Genomic DNA, 14,813 nt, shown 5'->3' with positions numbered 1-14,813 from the left:
GTCAGACCAAAACAAGGGCTTCACCTGAAAATGTCAAATCACAATCACAAATGTCAAGTCAGTCAGTAATAATTATTGTTTCAAAAGTCGTAATTGTAAACTTGTAATCGAGAATCTAAACAAAATACAAAGTGTTAAACGATAAACAGTGTGGAACATTTCATGCACAATGACCACAATGGTTGGCTCGTCGTGGGAAGGTGCGTTTTTAACTATGAACTTAACGTGTACCGGTTCACTTGCTCAGAAAACTGTGACGTTGCATATAAAACTTATCACATCAAAAAGACAACAAGAACTTTCTGTAATTATTAAGCGTAATCTTGATAAATGGCTCTATCTTCTCAAGAATATCACATGTTACGAAATTATAGATGACCATCGAAAAAGCCATTTAAATGTTAGCTATTGAGATCAATGTAGCTATTTTGTTTATGTTTACACCAAAAGTCAGTTATTTATGCTTCCAGAGTTGCGGAAGCAAGCCCGACTGCTAGAAAATGATATAGATGTGAAACTGGTGGCGTTTAGCAAGCTGGGAGTCAGCTCTGGCAGTGCTGGGTTAAGCTCAGAGAGTGTGCCCCTGATAAACAGTGATGACATGTTCGACACACTCTCTATGGAACTACAACAATTACTTAACAAGGTAAGGTTTTGGGCAGAGTTGTACACCTGGTAAAACTTGCAGTAACTTATACATACAGGGAAACAAACAGCCTTATGTGAATTAAGATAAGACACATTTTACTATCCCTCAAAAACCTCACCGTCAAACCTTAAAGAAGGCTTTCAATTAAGTTATATCATCTGTTTTATAGATATACTTACTTTTCTCCTTAGAATTTACTTTGTACTAGTCTCATTAAATAACTGCATACAAAATGGAGTGTAGTGATAGCTAGTTATGCCTATGTTACCTGGTGCAATCCTATAGCTGTTACACTGTGTAATGAAGGTTTAATAAAATGCAATGTATAAAAGTTTAATATTTTGATGTTTCAGTTGTCTTCAATAAATGATAAAATGGCAGACTTGGCTCCAAGCGGCACTGCCACAATGCACACCATCAAGAGACATAGAGAAATATTAATGGTAAGCCCATTATGAAAACAAATTAATGTATATGAATAAATCACATTTGAATATGAGTGTTGTTGTGAAAGTTAAGGTTTTAATTAGCATAAAAGTATAGTAGGTACTTTAGTTTTTCATGAATAATAATGTAATGAATTAGTTTGTTAACTTTGTAATTAGGTAGGCAGTGGTATCCATAACAAATTACAAAGTTTCCTCTTCAGAGTTTGCTAATTAACTCATTGATTTAGCATTCCACTTGTATATGAATTGCCCATTCTGAAATACTTAATCTTTGTATGAAAACATAAGAAACGAGGCTGTCAAGCTAATCATATGTTTTTGTATATGTGGAGGCTTGTTATTAGCAATGTTTTATATTAATTTGGCTACTCATAGTTTGTAATTAGTCTGTAAGTCTTCTTTAAAATTAATAAAAAAAAATCTATTTAAATATTTCATTTTCTGTAGATCATTCTTAACAGTCTTACAAAGGGTAACTGAGTTGAGGTCATATTATTATTTGCAGTTGCTGTGTAAAACACTTGTATTTCGCTGCATCCTGTTAGACTGGAAACCAACCCCAACATATTTATTTACTTGGATTTCCAACAGAGGATACACAGATCACTCACATTAAACACAAAATACATAGGAACTGATTGCTGTGTTCCCCCAATTACAAGAAACCAAAGCATTTACTTAATAACTAGTTATATAGTTGGAAAAAGGCTAGGCAAATGATGATGAAGCTAAGGATCATTCTGTTGCCCACAGGACTACCAACAAGAGTTCTCCAAGACGTCAGCGCGGGTGAATGCTCGGCGCGAACGCGAGGAGTTACTGCGCGGTGGCAGCCCGCCGCCCGCCGCCACCATCGGCCTCTCGCGCCGCGACCAGTACACCAAGGAGGCCAACCACTTACACAGGTATAAGCCACGCCAAACTGTTTTTCGTCACGCAAGATAAACTAATTCCAGTATCATTGGATTGCTGTGGTGGTAGACGGGTATGGACTGTGGACACATGTGCGTACTTGTGCTCCAAATTTTGTACAAGGGGTACAGTTCCCTTCCCTCCTTGGAAGGGAACGTACCATGATGAATTGGCAAATTTGCTGTTTGTTGCTGGCATATTGCTCACTAGACCTATAATTAATTAGTCATATTGACACAAACAGATATTAATTACCCCTTTTTTCTTAGTCTAGAACTAAGAAAAAAGGGGTACTTACTCGAAATTTGGTTTTGAAAAAATGCTTTGAATCAGACCTACATGTCTAACTTATTAAACTCGTACTGATCTTCTTTCCGGATTCATTATAACACCTTTATTTACCTTATTACTTCCAGTTCCCACATACTAGTGGACGAACAAATCAACATAGCGATGGAGGCGCGTGAGCACCTCGCGTCACAGCGGCAAACCTTCAAACGGATGCAAACTACATTCAATAACATCACCAACAGGTAACATTCATGTAAAGAAGTCAATAGTAAATCTGTTTCTTTTCTACAAGACTTTGATTGGAATCAGAGGAAAAAAGGAATCTCTTTATCTGTGCTTGCATGTATACCAATATCATAAAGAGAAAACATTTTTTTTGTTTGTTTCAAAAGCTCCAAAACTAGTGAACCGATTTGACAAAATCTTTTATTGTTAGGAAGCTAGACTTTCTTTGAGTAACATAGGCTATATTTTTTACATTTTGTCTGGGTATGGGAAGAAGTTCCCCCATGCGCGGGAAACATCTAATTCCTTAAAAATAAAGGCTCATTCAGTCACCCAATATACCATTTTGATGTACCTCTAACTCAACATTTACATGTTTCTATTCTAGATTCCCAATGCTGAACAGTCTGATATACCGGATCAACGCCCGCAAGCGTCGCGACTCGCTCATCATAGGCCTCGTGGTGGCAGTCTGCACATTCTTGTTGTTGCTCTATGCATTCCACTGAGTGCCAGTGCCGAGTGGTTGGTCAATTTGCTTCGATACGTCTACTAGGAGAGGTCTACTAACTATACTTGATTTGATTAGGCACTGAACTAAAGATATACAATCTTGTAATGTGTTTTTGTTTAAAACTCGGATTGAAATAAAAATTACTTAGCAATTGATCGAGTATTTTAAGCCTAGTTTATTCGTTTAATATTTATTTGTGTAAACAGTAATACCAAGGTTGTGTACCTATAGTTAAGTGCCTAATCAAATGGAGTATACAATCGTCAACTAGGAACAGTCTACTAGTTTTGAGGAGTGACAAGTAGTTCTAATAGTAACGGGAGTGTGTTAGACATATACCCATTACTATTTGAACTTAAATTATAACTTTACTTACAATATCTTCCCATATCCCATAATTATAACTGTATTTACTATAGTGATCTCTGTATTGATTAAATCACAACAAAATTATGTTCTGCAATACAATGCAAATGTTAATTGTTGTATAGTAGTCCATTTTTTTATCACAATATTGAGTATTTGGTACTTGTATGTGTTCTGGGAGCACCTCACCACTTTCCTATTTCATACTAAATGTTGACAATATTCTGTAAAAATTCGATTGGTTACTATGTAACGAAATTGATATTGTTCAACTTTACCCAATAAGATGGTTTGTGTTTGTTCATCTATACTCTGACATTAATGTTTTCAATGCAAGTAAATTGTTGTTGTAACTCTCACGGCATAGCAACTAAAGGAATAAGATCAGACTTGATACGTGGGGGACCTATTCACTTGAATAAAGTTGTGCTTAGACTGTGAACGACAAGATAAATTAAATTGTCGCAATAATTATACCCACAACGATTAGCGAGAACTAAATAATATATCCATTCCTCTTTTATTATGTGACATTAGCTGTTCCATAAAATTAGTACCAAAATATTGTTGCTTTTATTATTTCGTATTTAAAGTGTAGTGTACGTCTATTATTATATAGGCCTAACATATTATGTTATAGATGTTTCATCTCACGAAAGCTGGGTCAGCTACAGTTGTATGTGTAAATGTACATTGTCCTTGTATGCGTAAGCTCAAGAGAGCTCTGTATTGACGGAGTATAATCATCGGCACGAATCTTGAGCGCTGACCTTCACCTGCGCAGAAGTAATTTATTGGGTCCCTTTTGTGGTATGAAGTGAGGCGCGGGGGCGGGCTAAAGCGGTGATTGGCCCGCAGCGCATCACGTCATAGCCGTCACTCGGGATTGGTTCTTTGCTAATAAATCACTTCTGCGCAGATGAAGGTCAGAGCTCAAGATTCGTGCCGATAACTATAGCAGTCATACAAAATGATGTGTATGGTGCATGTACAGTTACACACACAAGTAAGGTTCACCCGCTTTCGTAAGATACAATACCTATATTATAAAGTAATTATAGATAAATATATGTAAATAACTATCCTTTATCAAATAAAATACAATTTATTTTAATAACTAGTTTTACTGGTACCTCCATAGAGTCAACATAACAATATGAACATTTATCTCTTCTCAGTAACGTGTTGTAACTTGGTTAGTTATAAAAATATAACAGTTACTTATTTAAAAATGGAGCATGACTCCCTCCATTAGTTACATAATTGTATTGCATGCAATAAAACTTAGAGATTCTTACAAGATGTTCTTAGCATATTTATTTACATATGCTGTAAAAAATACATATCTCCTTACAATGACAAAAATAAATTCTAATAGATGCAACCATCTCATAGTATTTTTGTTATACATATATTACGTGTTCGTTTTATTAGTACTGTCGACGATTACCATGAGAAGCAATAGTTTTAATGAATCAGTCTTAAAATGATAGCAAACTTAGCTTAATTAAAAGATTTCTCAGTATCAGGTCTTTTTCCTGACACTGGGTGGCTTACGCTAGGTATGGTCGTCACTATCATTTGGAGAGTGGACAGTGGCTTTATGTGATTTAAGGGAACCTCTTTGAGCAAACCGCTTGTCACATAAGTCGCACTTAAAAGGTTTTTCACCTGTATGCGTCCGCACGTGCTTCTCAAGATCTCCTTTCGTAGCAAACTTCTTGCCACATCCGTCGAGGGGACAATGTATACTCCTGTTGTGCGTTTTCTGATGCAAATAATACTTTTTCCATGCATTGAACTCCTTATGACATACCTGGAATTGAAATATTGCGTTTGTATAGAAACCTCAAAATTCGATTTAAGGCCTAGTTCATATTTAAAATCTCAGTTATTCCACCATTGCATCGCATAGAAGAAAACACATTACAATTTCAAGTATTTTTAATTTGTATACATACATCGCATACATAGTTAAAACTGTCGCCGCTCTCTGTTTTTATTCTTTTCATTTTAACTTTAAGTTGTTGTTTGACCTCTGATTCTGATTTGTCATCTTTTGTTGATGAAATCTGCAAATAAATATGGTTGAATTTATTTCTGTCAATTACTTAACGTTAATGTGCCCTAATTTGCCAGACACATCACTCTTATTAAAAAAAAAAAACGAAATGGAATACTTTTTTTATTCAATTAGACTGGTCTACTGGTCTTTTTTAATCATCATCAGCCTATCGCAGTCCACTGCTGGACATAGGCCTCTCCAAGTGCACGCCACTGAGATCGATTTTCGGCTTCTCGCATCCAGCTCCTGCCAGCCGTCTTGCGCAAGTCATCACTCCCATGGGCGTAGCCACACTGGGGCAAGCTGGGGCACTTGCCCCACCCTGGGCCCTAGCTCTGACCTATAAGGTGTCTGATTAAACAATGTTTTTTTTACTAACTCTAACTAACACATCAACAATCATACTATTCGTAAGTTATTGCACAAAAAAAATTGTCGACTTTGAAAAGAGCGCGATCAAAACAAAATGCACGCTCGAGTTCCCGAACGTGCGCGGTGCGCGCGTCATTTGAAAGCGAGCCGTATTCCCTAAAAGAATAGATGGTATGTGGCGTAGCGAGCCGAGCCGTCCATCCAATCCAAAAAATAATGCATTGAAAGAGATGGAACTGGTAGATGTGATCAAAATTTCGGAAATACAATTTTATCCTAGTGTAAAAACCGCGCTCGCTATTTTGCTTGCCCAGCCATGTACAATAGAACGATCGTTTAGCACAGTGGTTCTTAACCGGTGGTCCGCGGACCACTGGTGGTTCCTGGAAGCATTCCAAGTGGTCCATGAAGCTTAGCTGCGCGACGGTTCTATACGTTATCTAACTTTATTTTTATCGACTTACCTATGCGAGCGCGGGGGTTTTCGTATGGACGTATATCCCCCATTCATGAAAATGTATATTTGGGCGACATTCTACGTAGTTTTTGGTTTTGAGTCTTAAAAAATTTCGCGCTCGCTTCACTCGCGTATTCAGAAACTTTATTATTTTTGTATTTGTCAAGAAACAAAAAGTTAAGTACGTTTGGGCTAAATTTTACGTAATATTTGGTTTAAGTCCGATAAAAATTTCGCGCTCGCTTCGCTCGCGTATTCAGAAACTATATGCCCTTTTTTGTCAACATACAAAGAGTTAACTTCGTTTGGGCTAAATTTTACGTAATATTAGGTTTAAGTCCGATAAAAATTTCGCGCTCGCTTCGCTCGCGCATTTGGAAACTACATAGGCAAGTTTTTCATTCTTTGCATTTGCTTATCTAAACAACTGCCGACATGCGTTTAGGTTTGAGTAGTAGTACTGTACCAAAAATTCAGAAATTAGTAAAGAGAATGCAGTCACAAAAATCTCATTAAATTAAAATCTCTAACTTTTAATTTTTGCTAAATAACAAAGAAATGAGTGCTAATTATAAAGTATGCTTGTATTCTTTATCAAAGTACTCTCAATTTAGGTAAACCGATGAGGTGGTCTCCGGCAAGACAGACTTTTGGTAAAATGGACCCTCATGACTAAAAGGTTAAGAGCCACTGGTTTAGCACATTACGGAAGGTCAAAAAATGGTCGTGGCTTCGCTCAACCATGAACGAAAATCGTTTAAGCGGCCTGTGTATGCTAAGTGTGCACAGAACAAGGGTCTCACAATCGAAAAATATTTTTTTAGAAGAAGTGTTTAACAGGTTCTGCCAGAACCCACGCCGTCGTCTCTTGAAGTAATATTACTCATACATATACTTAGTTAAAACTTTAATTTATAAACACCGAGTATTCATAAATAAAACTATAAAATCTGTCTTGCGTGTGATTGTTTATTTTCTGTACCTGAAAATATAAACCTCTCAAATTAAGAGATTAACAAGTTTGAGATTAACGGCTCAAGATACAAAAAATCGGAGGGCTGCCCCACCCTGAGCCCAAAGCTGGCTACGCCCATGATCACTCCACCGTGCCTGAGGACGTCCTACACTACGTTTGCCGAGGCGCGGTCTCCACTCTAGAACTCGTTTACCCCAACGGTTATCGGTTCTTCGGCTAATATGGCCAGCCCACTGCCACTTCAGCTTGCTGATTCGGTGGGCTATGTCGATGACCTTGGTTCTCTGACGGATTACCTCATTTCTGATGCGATCCCTCAGAGAAATGCCGAGCATAGCCCTTTCCATAGCCCGCTGAGCGACTTTAAACTTGTGGACCAGCCGTACCGTCAGTGTCCACGTTTCAGCTCCGTAAGTCATGACAGGTAGGACGCACTGATTTAAGACTTTTGTCTTTAGGCACTGTGGGATCGACGATGTTAGGACTCGACGTAGCTTCCCAAATGCAGCCCAACCCAACTGAATTCTCCAATTCACCTCGTCCTCAAAGTTGTTTCTACCTAACTGCAATGTCTGCCCGAGGTATACATATTTCCGAACAACTTCGAGAACGGCGCCGTGTATCGCAATCGGTTCCGGTAGAACATGTTCATTAAACATGACCTTGGTTTTGTCCAAGTTCATCCGTAGGCCGATGCGTAGAGAAGATTCAGCCAGGTCGTTCAGCATCTGTTGTAGGTCCTGCAGCGTTTCCGCCATGATGACGATATCGTCAGCAAATCGCAAGTGAGAGATGTGTTCGCCATTGATGTTGATGCCTCGTCCTTTCCAGTTCAGAGTCTTGAACATATCCTCCATTGCATTAGTGAACAGTTTCGGGGAAATAACATCCCCTTGTCTCACTCCTCGATGCAACGGTATGGGCCTTGTTTGCTGATTCTGTACTTGGACGGACATTGTAGCGGCTTCGTAGAGACATCTCATCACTTGGATGTATCGCCAATCTACTTGACAACGCTGCAGGGACTCCAGAACAGACCAGATTTCAACCGAGTCAAAGGCCTACTCATAGTCCACAAATGCTAGACACAGGGGCTGATTATACTCTTCGGTCTTCTGTATAATCTGCCGCACTGTGTGGATGTGGTCTATGGTGCCGTATCCGCTCCGAAACCCGGCCTGCTCCTGTGGTTGGAATTCGTCGAGTCTTCGCGCAAGTCGGTTCGTGATCACTCTTGAGAACAGCTTATAGACGTGGCTTAGGAGGGAAATGGGTCGATAGTTCTTCAGCTGGGTTTTGTCTCCCTTTTTGAAGAACAGGACGACAACAATCCTACTCCACGCCTCTGGAGTTCTCCCTTCAAACAGGACGGCATTAAAAAGCTTCTGGAGCTCCCCCAGTACGGGATTTCCTCCTGCTTTTAAAAGCTCTGTTGTAATGCCATCCTCGCCAGGGGCTTTTCCATTTTTGAGCTGTCTCAGAGCGATCTCGATTTCGCCACTGCTGACTTCTGGCAGGTCTTCGGTGAAATGGCGTGTTAATGTGGTTCTAGAATCCTCATTTCCGGGATCAGGTCGAGATGCATGCGATGCGTATAACCGGCCATAGAAATTTTCCACTTCCGAAAGGACTGCCGGCACCGAAGAAACGACTTCTCCACTTGTTGTGGTCAACTTCGTCAAGTGGCTTCTTCCAAGAGATTGTACGAACACCTTTGACCCCCGATTTAGCTCAATTGCTCTTTCAATGTCAAGAGTATTGGAGCACCGGAGGTCGCGTCGTACGTGCTTGTTGATATCTTGGTTTAGAGCCCGCTTAGCTGACGAAGTGACAGGCGGGTTTTCACGTCGTTCCTTCATAAGCCCTAATGTCTCTTCCGAAAGCTTTGATTTCTTGCCCTTACGCTGCATGTTACAGAATCTCGAACCTTCCTCCCTGAGGATCCGAACCACATATTCGTGGTTCTGGTTAACGTCTGTTGTGGTTTCCACGGCGGCAAATCGGTTCTCCAAAGGACATTGGGCAGATTGGTATACCCCACCAATAGCGATGTCATACATATCATTGGATAGGCCTTTTTATGTAGAACAACATTTACTATGACAGCTTTGCTGAAATGTTTGTCCGTTCTGAGATATATAGATAAAAAACTGTGCAAAAGTTAAACTAAAGTTAACTTAATAATATATTGATATCTCAAGCTTTTAGAGGAAAAACTAAGTTCCACTAAGTGTGAGTCTCCTGAGTCCTACTTGCTGAGCCCGTTAGGGTCCATAAGTGTTGGGAGGGAGGCGACCCCACAGTGTCACCACTGCGAAGCCACGGAGGATACGGCAGAGCACACACTCCAGGTGTGCCCATCGTGGGCTGAACCCCGCCGCGCCCTGATGGCAGTGGTCGGGAACGATCTCTCGCTTCCCAGCGTGATTGCTGCCATGCTGGGAGGTGAAGAGACATGGGAAGCGGTAGCCTCCTTCTGTGAAGACATCATGTCCCAGAAGGAAGCTGCGGAGCGCATGCGGGAGAACGATCCTCTCGGTGCCGCTCCGTAGACGAAGAAGGGGCAGAAGACGGCGAATACAACCTCCGTCCCCATCCGCCCTGGGGGGTGATCAGCGGGCGACAGGCGCGGGGGCGCCACCGTCTGCATCACAAGGATCAACCCCTGCGCTCCGGCCATTATAAGGATCCATCCCCACTAGGGGGAGGAATGAGGGGCCTGCCGTAAGGCGGGCAATCGCCGGTGGGGGACTGGATGCCATAGATTCCCAGACCCCCTCCACTCAGGCGAGGTCGGAGTGCCACTGGGCCTTTTTAGTGGGTATACCGGGAACGTTTTTACCGGGGAGTCCCACATACCCCTCTCCCGTCCCCCGACGGGAAGGGGATGCGTAATAGCATTTTTAGCCCAGCGACAACAAAAAAAAAAAAAAAAAGGGTCCATAAGTGTTACTATTATTTAGCATTTCAACCTTATACTGTACCAACTGGATATTGGGCATGATGATAAACCCCACCAATAACAAAGTCATACATATCGATGGATAGGTTTTTTTAACTGGAACATTTACTATGACAGCTTTGTTCTATTGTTTGTCCGTTCTGAGATATGGCTAAAAAGCAATGCTAATCAACACTGTAATCTGATTTTCTTTGAAAAATAACACCAATGTCTTTCTTTTAATTTTTTTTTATAATCATTATGTAAGTCGTGGTGGCCTTGTCGGTAAAGAACCAACCACTCAAGTGCGCGGGTTCGATTCCAGGTCAGGCAAGTACCAATGCAACTTTTCTAAGTTTGTATGTACTGTCTACCTAAGTATATCTTGGACACCAATGACTGTGTTTCGGAGGGCACGTTAAACTGTAGGTTCCGGCTGTCATTGAACATCCTTGGCTGTCATTGCGGGTAGTCATAATGCAGTAAGTCTGACACCAGTCTAACCAAGAGGTATTGAATTGCCCGGGAAGCTGGGTTGAGGAGGTCAGATAGGCAGTCACTCCTTGTAAAACACTCAGCTGCATTCGGTTAAACTAAAAGCCGGTCGAATCAATATTTTGTATGTACTTTAGAATAGGAAAGATTTAATGATCATGAGAAAGAGAAACTCTTGTCTGAGTAACAGCCACATGTGTCGATCGATATAAGGATCATAAGCAAATGCTTGGTGCGGTCGGTCCATGGTCGTGCATGGGTAACAACAGAAGACAAAGAGACTGGCAACCAATCTTACCAAGATGTATCGAGCTGCCCAGATTACTGGGGTAAGAGATCAGATAGGCAATTACATCCAGTTAGACTGGAAGCCGACCGCAAGATAGCTGGGAAAAGGCTAATAAGATATTGAATTATTTAAATGTACAAAGTAACGTATGAACGAAATGTGGATAGGTATATTCATATCGTCTATTTCATTCCGCAATGTACAGTATAGGTAAGGTGGAACTGCTAAATAGGTATAGTAACAAATGCAGACTCACAGCAGGTACTTAGTACATCGAAGACATACATAAACTTTCCTTTATACACTAACAGCCAGTTTCTTCATCAAAAGTTAAAGCCAAAGTAAAAGTCAAAGTAACGTCTAAAGTAAAAGTAACGGTTAAATTCAATTTTTCTATTAGTTTTGCTGTCACTTTAGCCTTGAAAAAACGTATTTGACCGTTACTTTTACTTTAGACATTACTTTAACTTTAACTTTTGATGAAGAAACTGGCCGTTAATCTGCATTCATTTTAAGTTTGTTTTTTATCTATATCTCAGAACGGACAAACAATAGAACAAAGCTGTCATAGTAAATGTTGTTCCAGTTAAAAAGACCTATCCATCGATATGTATGACTTTGTTATTGGTGGGGTTTATCATCATGCCCAATATCCAGTTGGTACAGTATAAGGTTGAAATGCTAAAAAATAGTAACACTTATGGACCCTAACGGGCACAGCAGGTAGGACTCAGGAGACTTACACTAAGTGGAACTTAGTTTTTCCTCTAAAACTTGAGATATCAATAGATTATTGAGTTAACTTTAGTTTAACTTTTGCACAGTTTTTGATCTATATCTCAGAACGGACAAACATTTCAGCAAAGCTGTCATAGTAAATGTTGTTCTGCATAAAAAGGCCTATCCAATGATATGTATGACATCGCTATTGGTGGGGTATACCAGGTCTCATATATTTGTGCCCATTGTCCTTTGACTGGAACGTTTCAGATCCTGTCATGGTTTGGAGTAGTGTTGGTCGGAGCCTGGCCTTCATCAGACGGAAACGTTCGGCCTTGAAGTTGATATTCAGAGAGCCTCGGACAAGTCGGTGATCGCTACCGGTATTTTTTAAGGAACCCGTCTAAATCCCGACATGCTAGTGCAACTTCAAACCTCATATTGATCCGATGATTTTAATTATATATTCTTACCACAGCAACAGATGAATCAAACAAGTCTTTTCTCACTGATAACTTTTTTGGTGCAGATTCACACTGAAATTCAAAAAATAAATAAATGTTAATTCATACCTGTGTCTAGTAAACCCCAAACGATTATTATTTATAATATGAATAGTAAACCAAAACATTAAAACTTATGTGTACAATTTACCGCAATATGAGATTTGTACCTAGTTGATGATATATGAGGCTTAGTAGAGGTTTAGACATAGGCACAAACTATTGCTTAGTTGACAAATAAATAAAGTTAAAAGTAAAACAAGCTTACATTTTTATTTGTATCTAATGATTTTCTCTTCTTTGATGAACTTTCATTTTCACAATGTTCAACTATCTCTAATTTAACAGATCTATCAGAATCAGTACTGATTTTTCTGGAAAGTGTGCTGTTTTCATTTTGACTCTGAAAATATAACAAAAAATGTTGTTATTTATTGCTAAAATCTGCTATAGAGACTATACCTGTCCTTTGTCAGTTATCTTTTGAGAACCATCTAGACATCTTTTATAAAAATCTTCATTTAACATATCTAGGGACTTCTAACGTCTGGTCTTCTTTAACGTTTTCAATATTAATGTAGAGGAGATATGATTGTTCCAATCAAATAGGCAATGGAACAACTGAACTGATTAGAATACTTCTTTCACTGTGAGAAAGCTACACTGTTTGCATTAACCTCTTGTATGCAGCTAATGAGTACAATATATAATCAATTGTGTCTTGGGTGGATCATGACATGAGCTATGTTTTATCTAAGTATGGGAACAAGTTTGCCCAGGACGAGGATACTGTGTGGCACAGTTAGTAGTTTATATTTATTGTGACAAACAATATTAGATTATGTATTTGTATAATTTGTAACAAAGTAAATACCTGATTTTTATTAAACCCAACAATAATAGAATCTCCATCATCAAACAGGGAGGAGAGATGTCTGTCGTTAGCCGTGGCCAGGTCTCGCAACTGTCTTGCGTTCACGACAATTTCCAAGCACTTCCCACATATCTTACGAGGCAAGTTCTCTTGACTGGTCACCTAGAAAAAAAATGGAGCTACATATACTATACATCACTACATACCAGAGTCAGAATGAACCAAATTCTTGGAAACTATACCGGACACGCACATTAACTCCTGTGCACAATAAAATGTCTTCAACAAGGTCCGCTTTCGTAAACATATCATCCACGCCAGCATTTTCAAGGCAAAGTCTGCATAGGTCATAAAATAAAATCACTTTACGCTGTTCCATTTTTCTAGGTTTGTTCCATATTAATGCAGCATTGCAGCGTTGCACATAAATAGCTATCCTACTTTCGAAAACACGTTTTTGTTACAATTCTATAGTTCATAGAACTGCCCACTCTGATTCTTGAGTAGGTACATATAATATTGTATGATTCTGAATTCGTTACTATAATCACATGCGATTTTCACAAAAAAAGATATAGCTGTAAACACGAGGACACGATATTTTTCGAAGCGTATTTAGAATTTAAAATACCAATAAACCATCAATAAACACACCGCGCCAGATGTTTTTTGATAACAAATGTCATTGTCAGTGTCACATTTCGTTCGATCGTCATCTGTCACCATCGATATAATATGTACTACCATGTACTACGTACTAGATAGAACGTTCCGAACAAAAAGCTTGCCACACTGAAATGCACTGCAGACTTTGCATTGCCCAAAATCATTGACATATAATTCTAAGCTCGATGCCCAAAATGGCAAATCAGAGCGATTTTGACACCTGCGTCAGATGGATGTCTATGAAAAGACAATTGAAGCATTGGGAGCAACAAGGGCGTTCGGTACCCAAAGCCCGTTTTCATGTTATCACATCAAAACATGCATAGAATCATCTAGTTTCGAATCCCAAAAACTCGTTTCGATCAATCGCTTCTAGACGGCGTTAAAATGATTAACATAGAAGGTGGCGTTACGCCCTTGTTGCATAGATAACAAAAGTGCGTTAAAATAACGACCTGACTGCGGTTTAAAAAAAAACTTTTTGATGTAAAAAATGACTGAAACGAGTGATTTAAGTGACTATAGATCAGATGTAAACCAGAGTGAACATGAGCCCCAAAAAAAAGGGAAAAAAGAAGGTGAAGAATGAAAACTTGTGGAAAAAAAATGTGCAAAAGTTAAAAAGAAAGAAGATGGATCAAAATTGCCCCACGTCCTCTATAACAATTTGACGTATCTGAAAAAAAAGATTTAAATGTTTAAAAAAATATGGCATACTCTCTAATAAATTTTTTTTTACATCTTCATACGAAAAAAAGGCTTTAAAAATTGTTCAGGCACTGTTATGAAAACATCGTTTATGGGATTATTTATGGACCATTTTATTATATTATTTTTTTGTTTGATAGGATATCACTCACAGGTGGTTCCATGATCATCAGGTCAGGATCTGATGATGGAAACCCTGAGAAATCCAGGGCAACTTTTGAAAGTTGTAGGCATGTGCAGGATAAAAACTTGATAATAAAGTGTATGTCTGATAACACTATGCATTAGTGAAAATTTGGAGCTGACCTGTTGATGAAGACGAAAGAAGGTCGAGGGAACTC

The 14,813-nt window shown here is 39.2% G+C and overlaps 2 protein-coding genes across 4 annotated transcripts; one reads left to right on the top strand and one right to left on the bottom strand.

The window, feature by feature from the left end:
• The first annotated feature begins 14 nt into the window (after positions 1-14).
• Positions 15-4,520, top strand: LOC124639837 (Golgi SNAP receptor complex member 1). Of its 2 annotated transcripts, XM_047177337.1 has the most exons (6): positions 18-200; positions 471-646; positions 1,003-1,092; positions 1,852-2,003; positions 2,427-2,543; positions 2,915-4,520. In XM_047177337.1, exons 1-6 carry the CDS (start codon positions 170-172, stop codon positions 3,033-3,035), a joined length of 687 nt encoding a protein of 228 aa, XP_047033293.1. In that variant the 5' UTR covers positions 18-169; the 3' UTR covers positions 3,036-4,520. The 2 variants fall into 2 exon arrangements, with proteins under 2 accessions (XP_047033294.1, XP_047033293.1); XM_047177338.1 differs by lacking the exon at positions 1,003-1,092 and having other exon boundaries at positions 15-200.
• On the bottom strand, positions 4,511-13,821 carry LOC124639834 (zinc finger protein 235-like). 2 transcript variants are annotated; one of them, XM_047177334.1, is made up of 6 exons: positions 13,352-13,816; positions 13,099-13,260; positions 12,493-12,627; positions 12,195-12,257; positions 5,368-5,478; positions 4,511-5,222 (listed from the first exon to the last, which is right to left on the bottom strand). In XM_047177334.1, the coding sequence occupies exons 1-6, from the start codon at positions 13,475-13,477 to the stop codon at positions 4,965-4,967; spliced, it is 855 nt and encodes a 284-aa protein (XP_047033290.1). In that variant the 5' UTR covers positions 13,478-13,816; the 3' UTR covers positions 4,511-4,964. The 2 variants fall into 2 exon arrangements, with proteins under 2 accessions (XP_047033290.1, XP_047033291.1); XM_047177335.1 differs by lacking the exon at positions 12,195-12,257 and having other exon boundaries at positions 13,352-13,821.
• Between the last annotated feature and the right edge of the window lie 992 nt (positions 13,822-14,813).

Source organism: Helicoverpa zea, chromosome 19, assembly GCF_022581195.2.
Source record: "Helicoverpa zea isolate HzStark_Cry1AcR chromosome 19, ilHelZeax1.1, whole genome shotgun sequence".
Taxonomy (NCBI): Eukaryota; Metazoa; Arthropoda; class Insecta; order Lepidoptera; family Noctuidae; genus Helicoverpa; species Helicoverpa zea.
This window is presented reverse-complemented; position numbering and strand designations above follow the sequence as displayed.

Excerpts from the sequence above, each read along its gene's own strand:
- LOC124639837 (XM_047177337.1), top strand. The coding sequence starts at position 170 with ATGACCACAATGGTTGGCTCGTCGTGGGAAG. Across the intron at positions 201-470 it reads GGTTGGCTCGTCGTGGGAAG|AGTTGCGGAAGCAAGCCCGA; the intron begins GTGCGTTTTTAA and ends TTATGCTTCCAG. Across the intron at positions 2,004-2,426 it reads GAGGCCAACCACTTACACAG|TTCCCACATACTAGTGGACG; the intron begins GTATAAGCCACG and ends TATTACTTCCAG.
- LOC124639834 (XM_047177334.1), bottom strand. The coding sequence starts at position 13,477 with ATGGAACAGCGTAAAGTGATTTTATTTTATGACCTATGCAGACTTTGC. Across the intron at positions 13,261-13,351 it reads TATTGTGCACAGGAGTTAAT|GTGACCAGTCAAGAGAACTT; the intron begins GTGCGTGTCCGG and ends TTTTTTTTCTAG. Across the intron at positions 12,258-12,492 it reads CATTAGATACAAATAAAAAT|TGTGAATCTGCACCAAAAAA; the intron begins GTAAGCTTGTTT and ends TTTGAATTTCAG.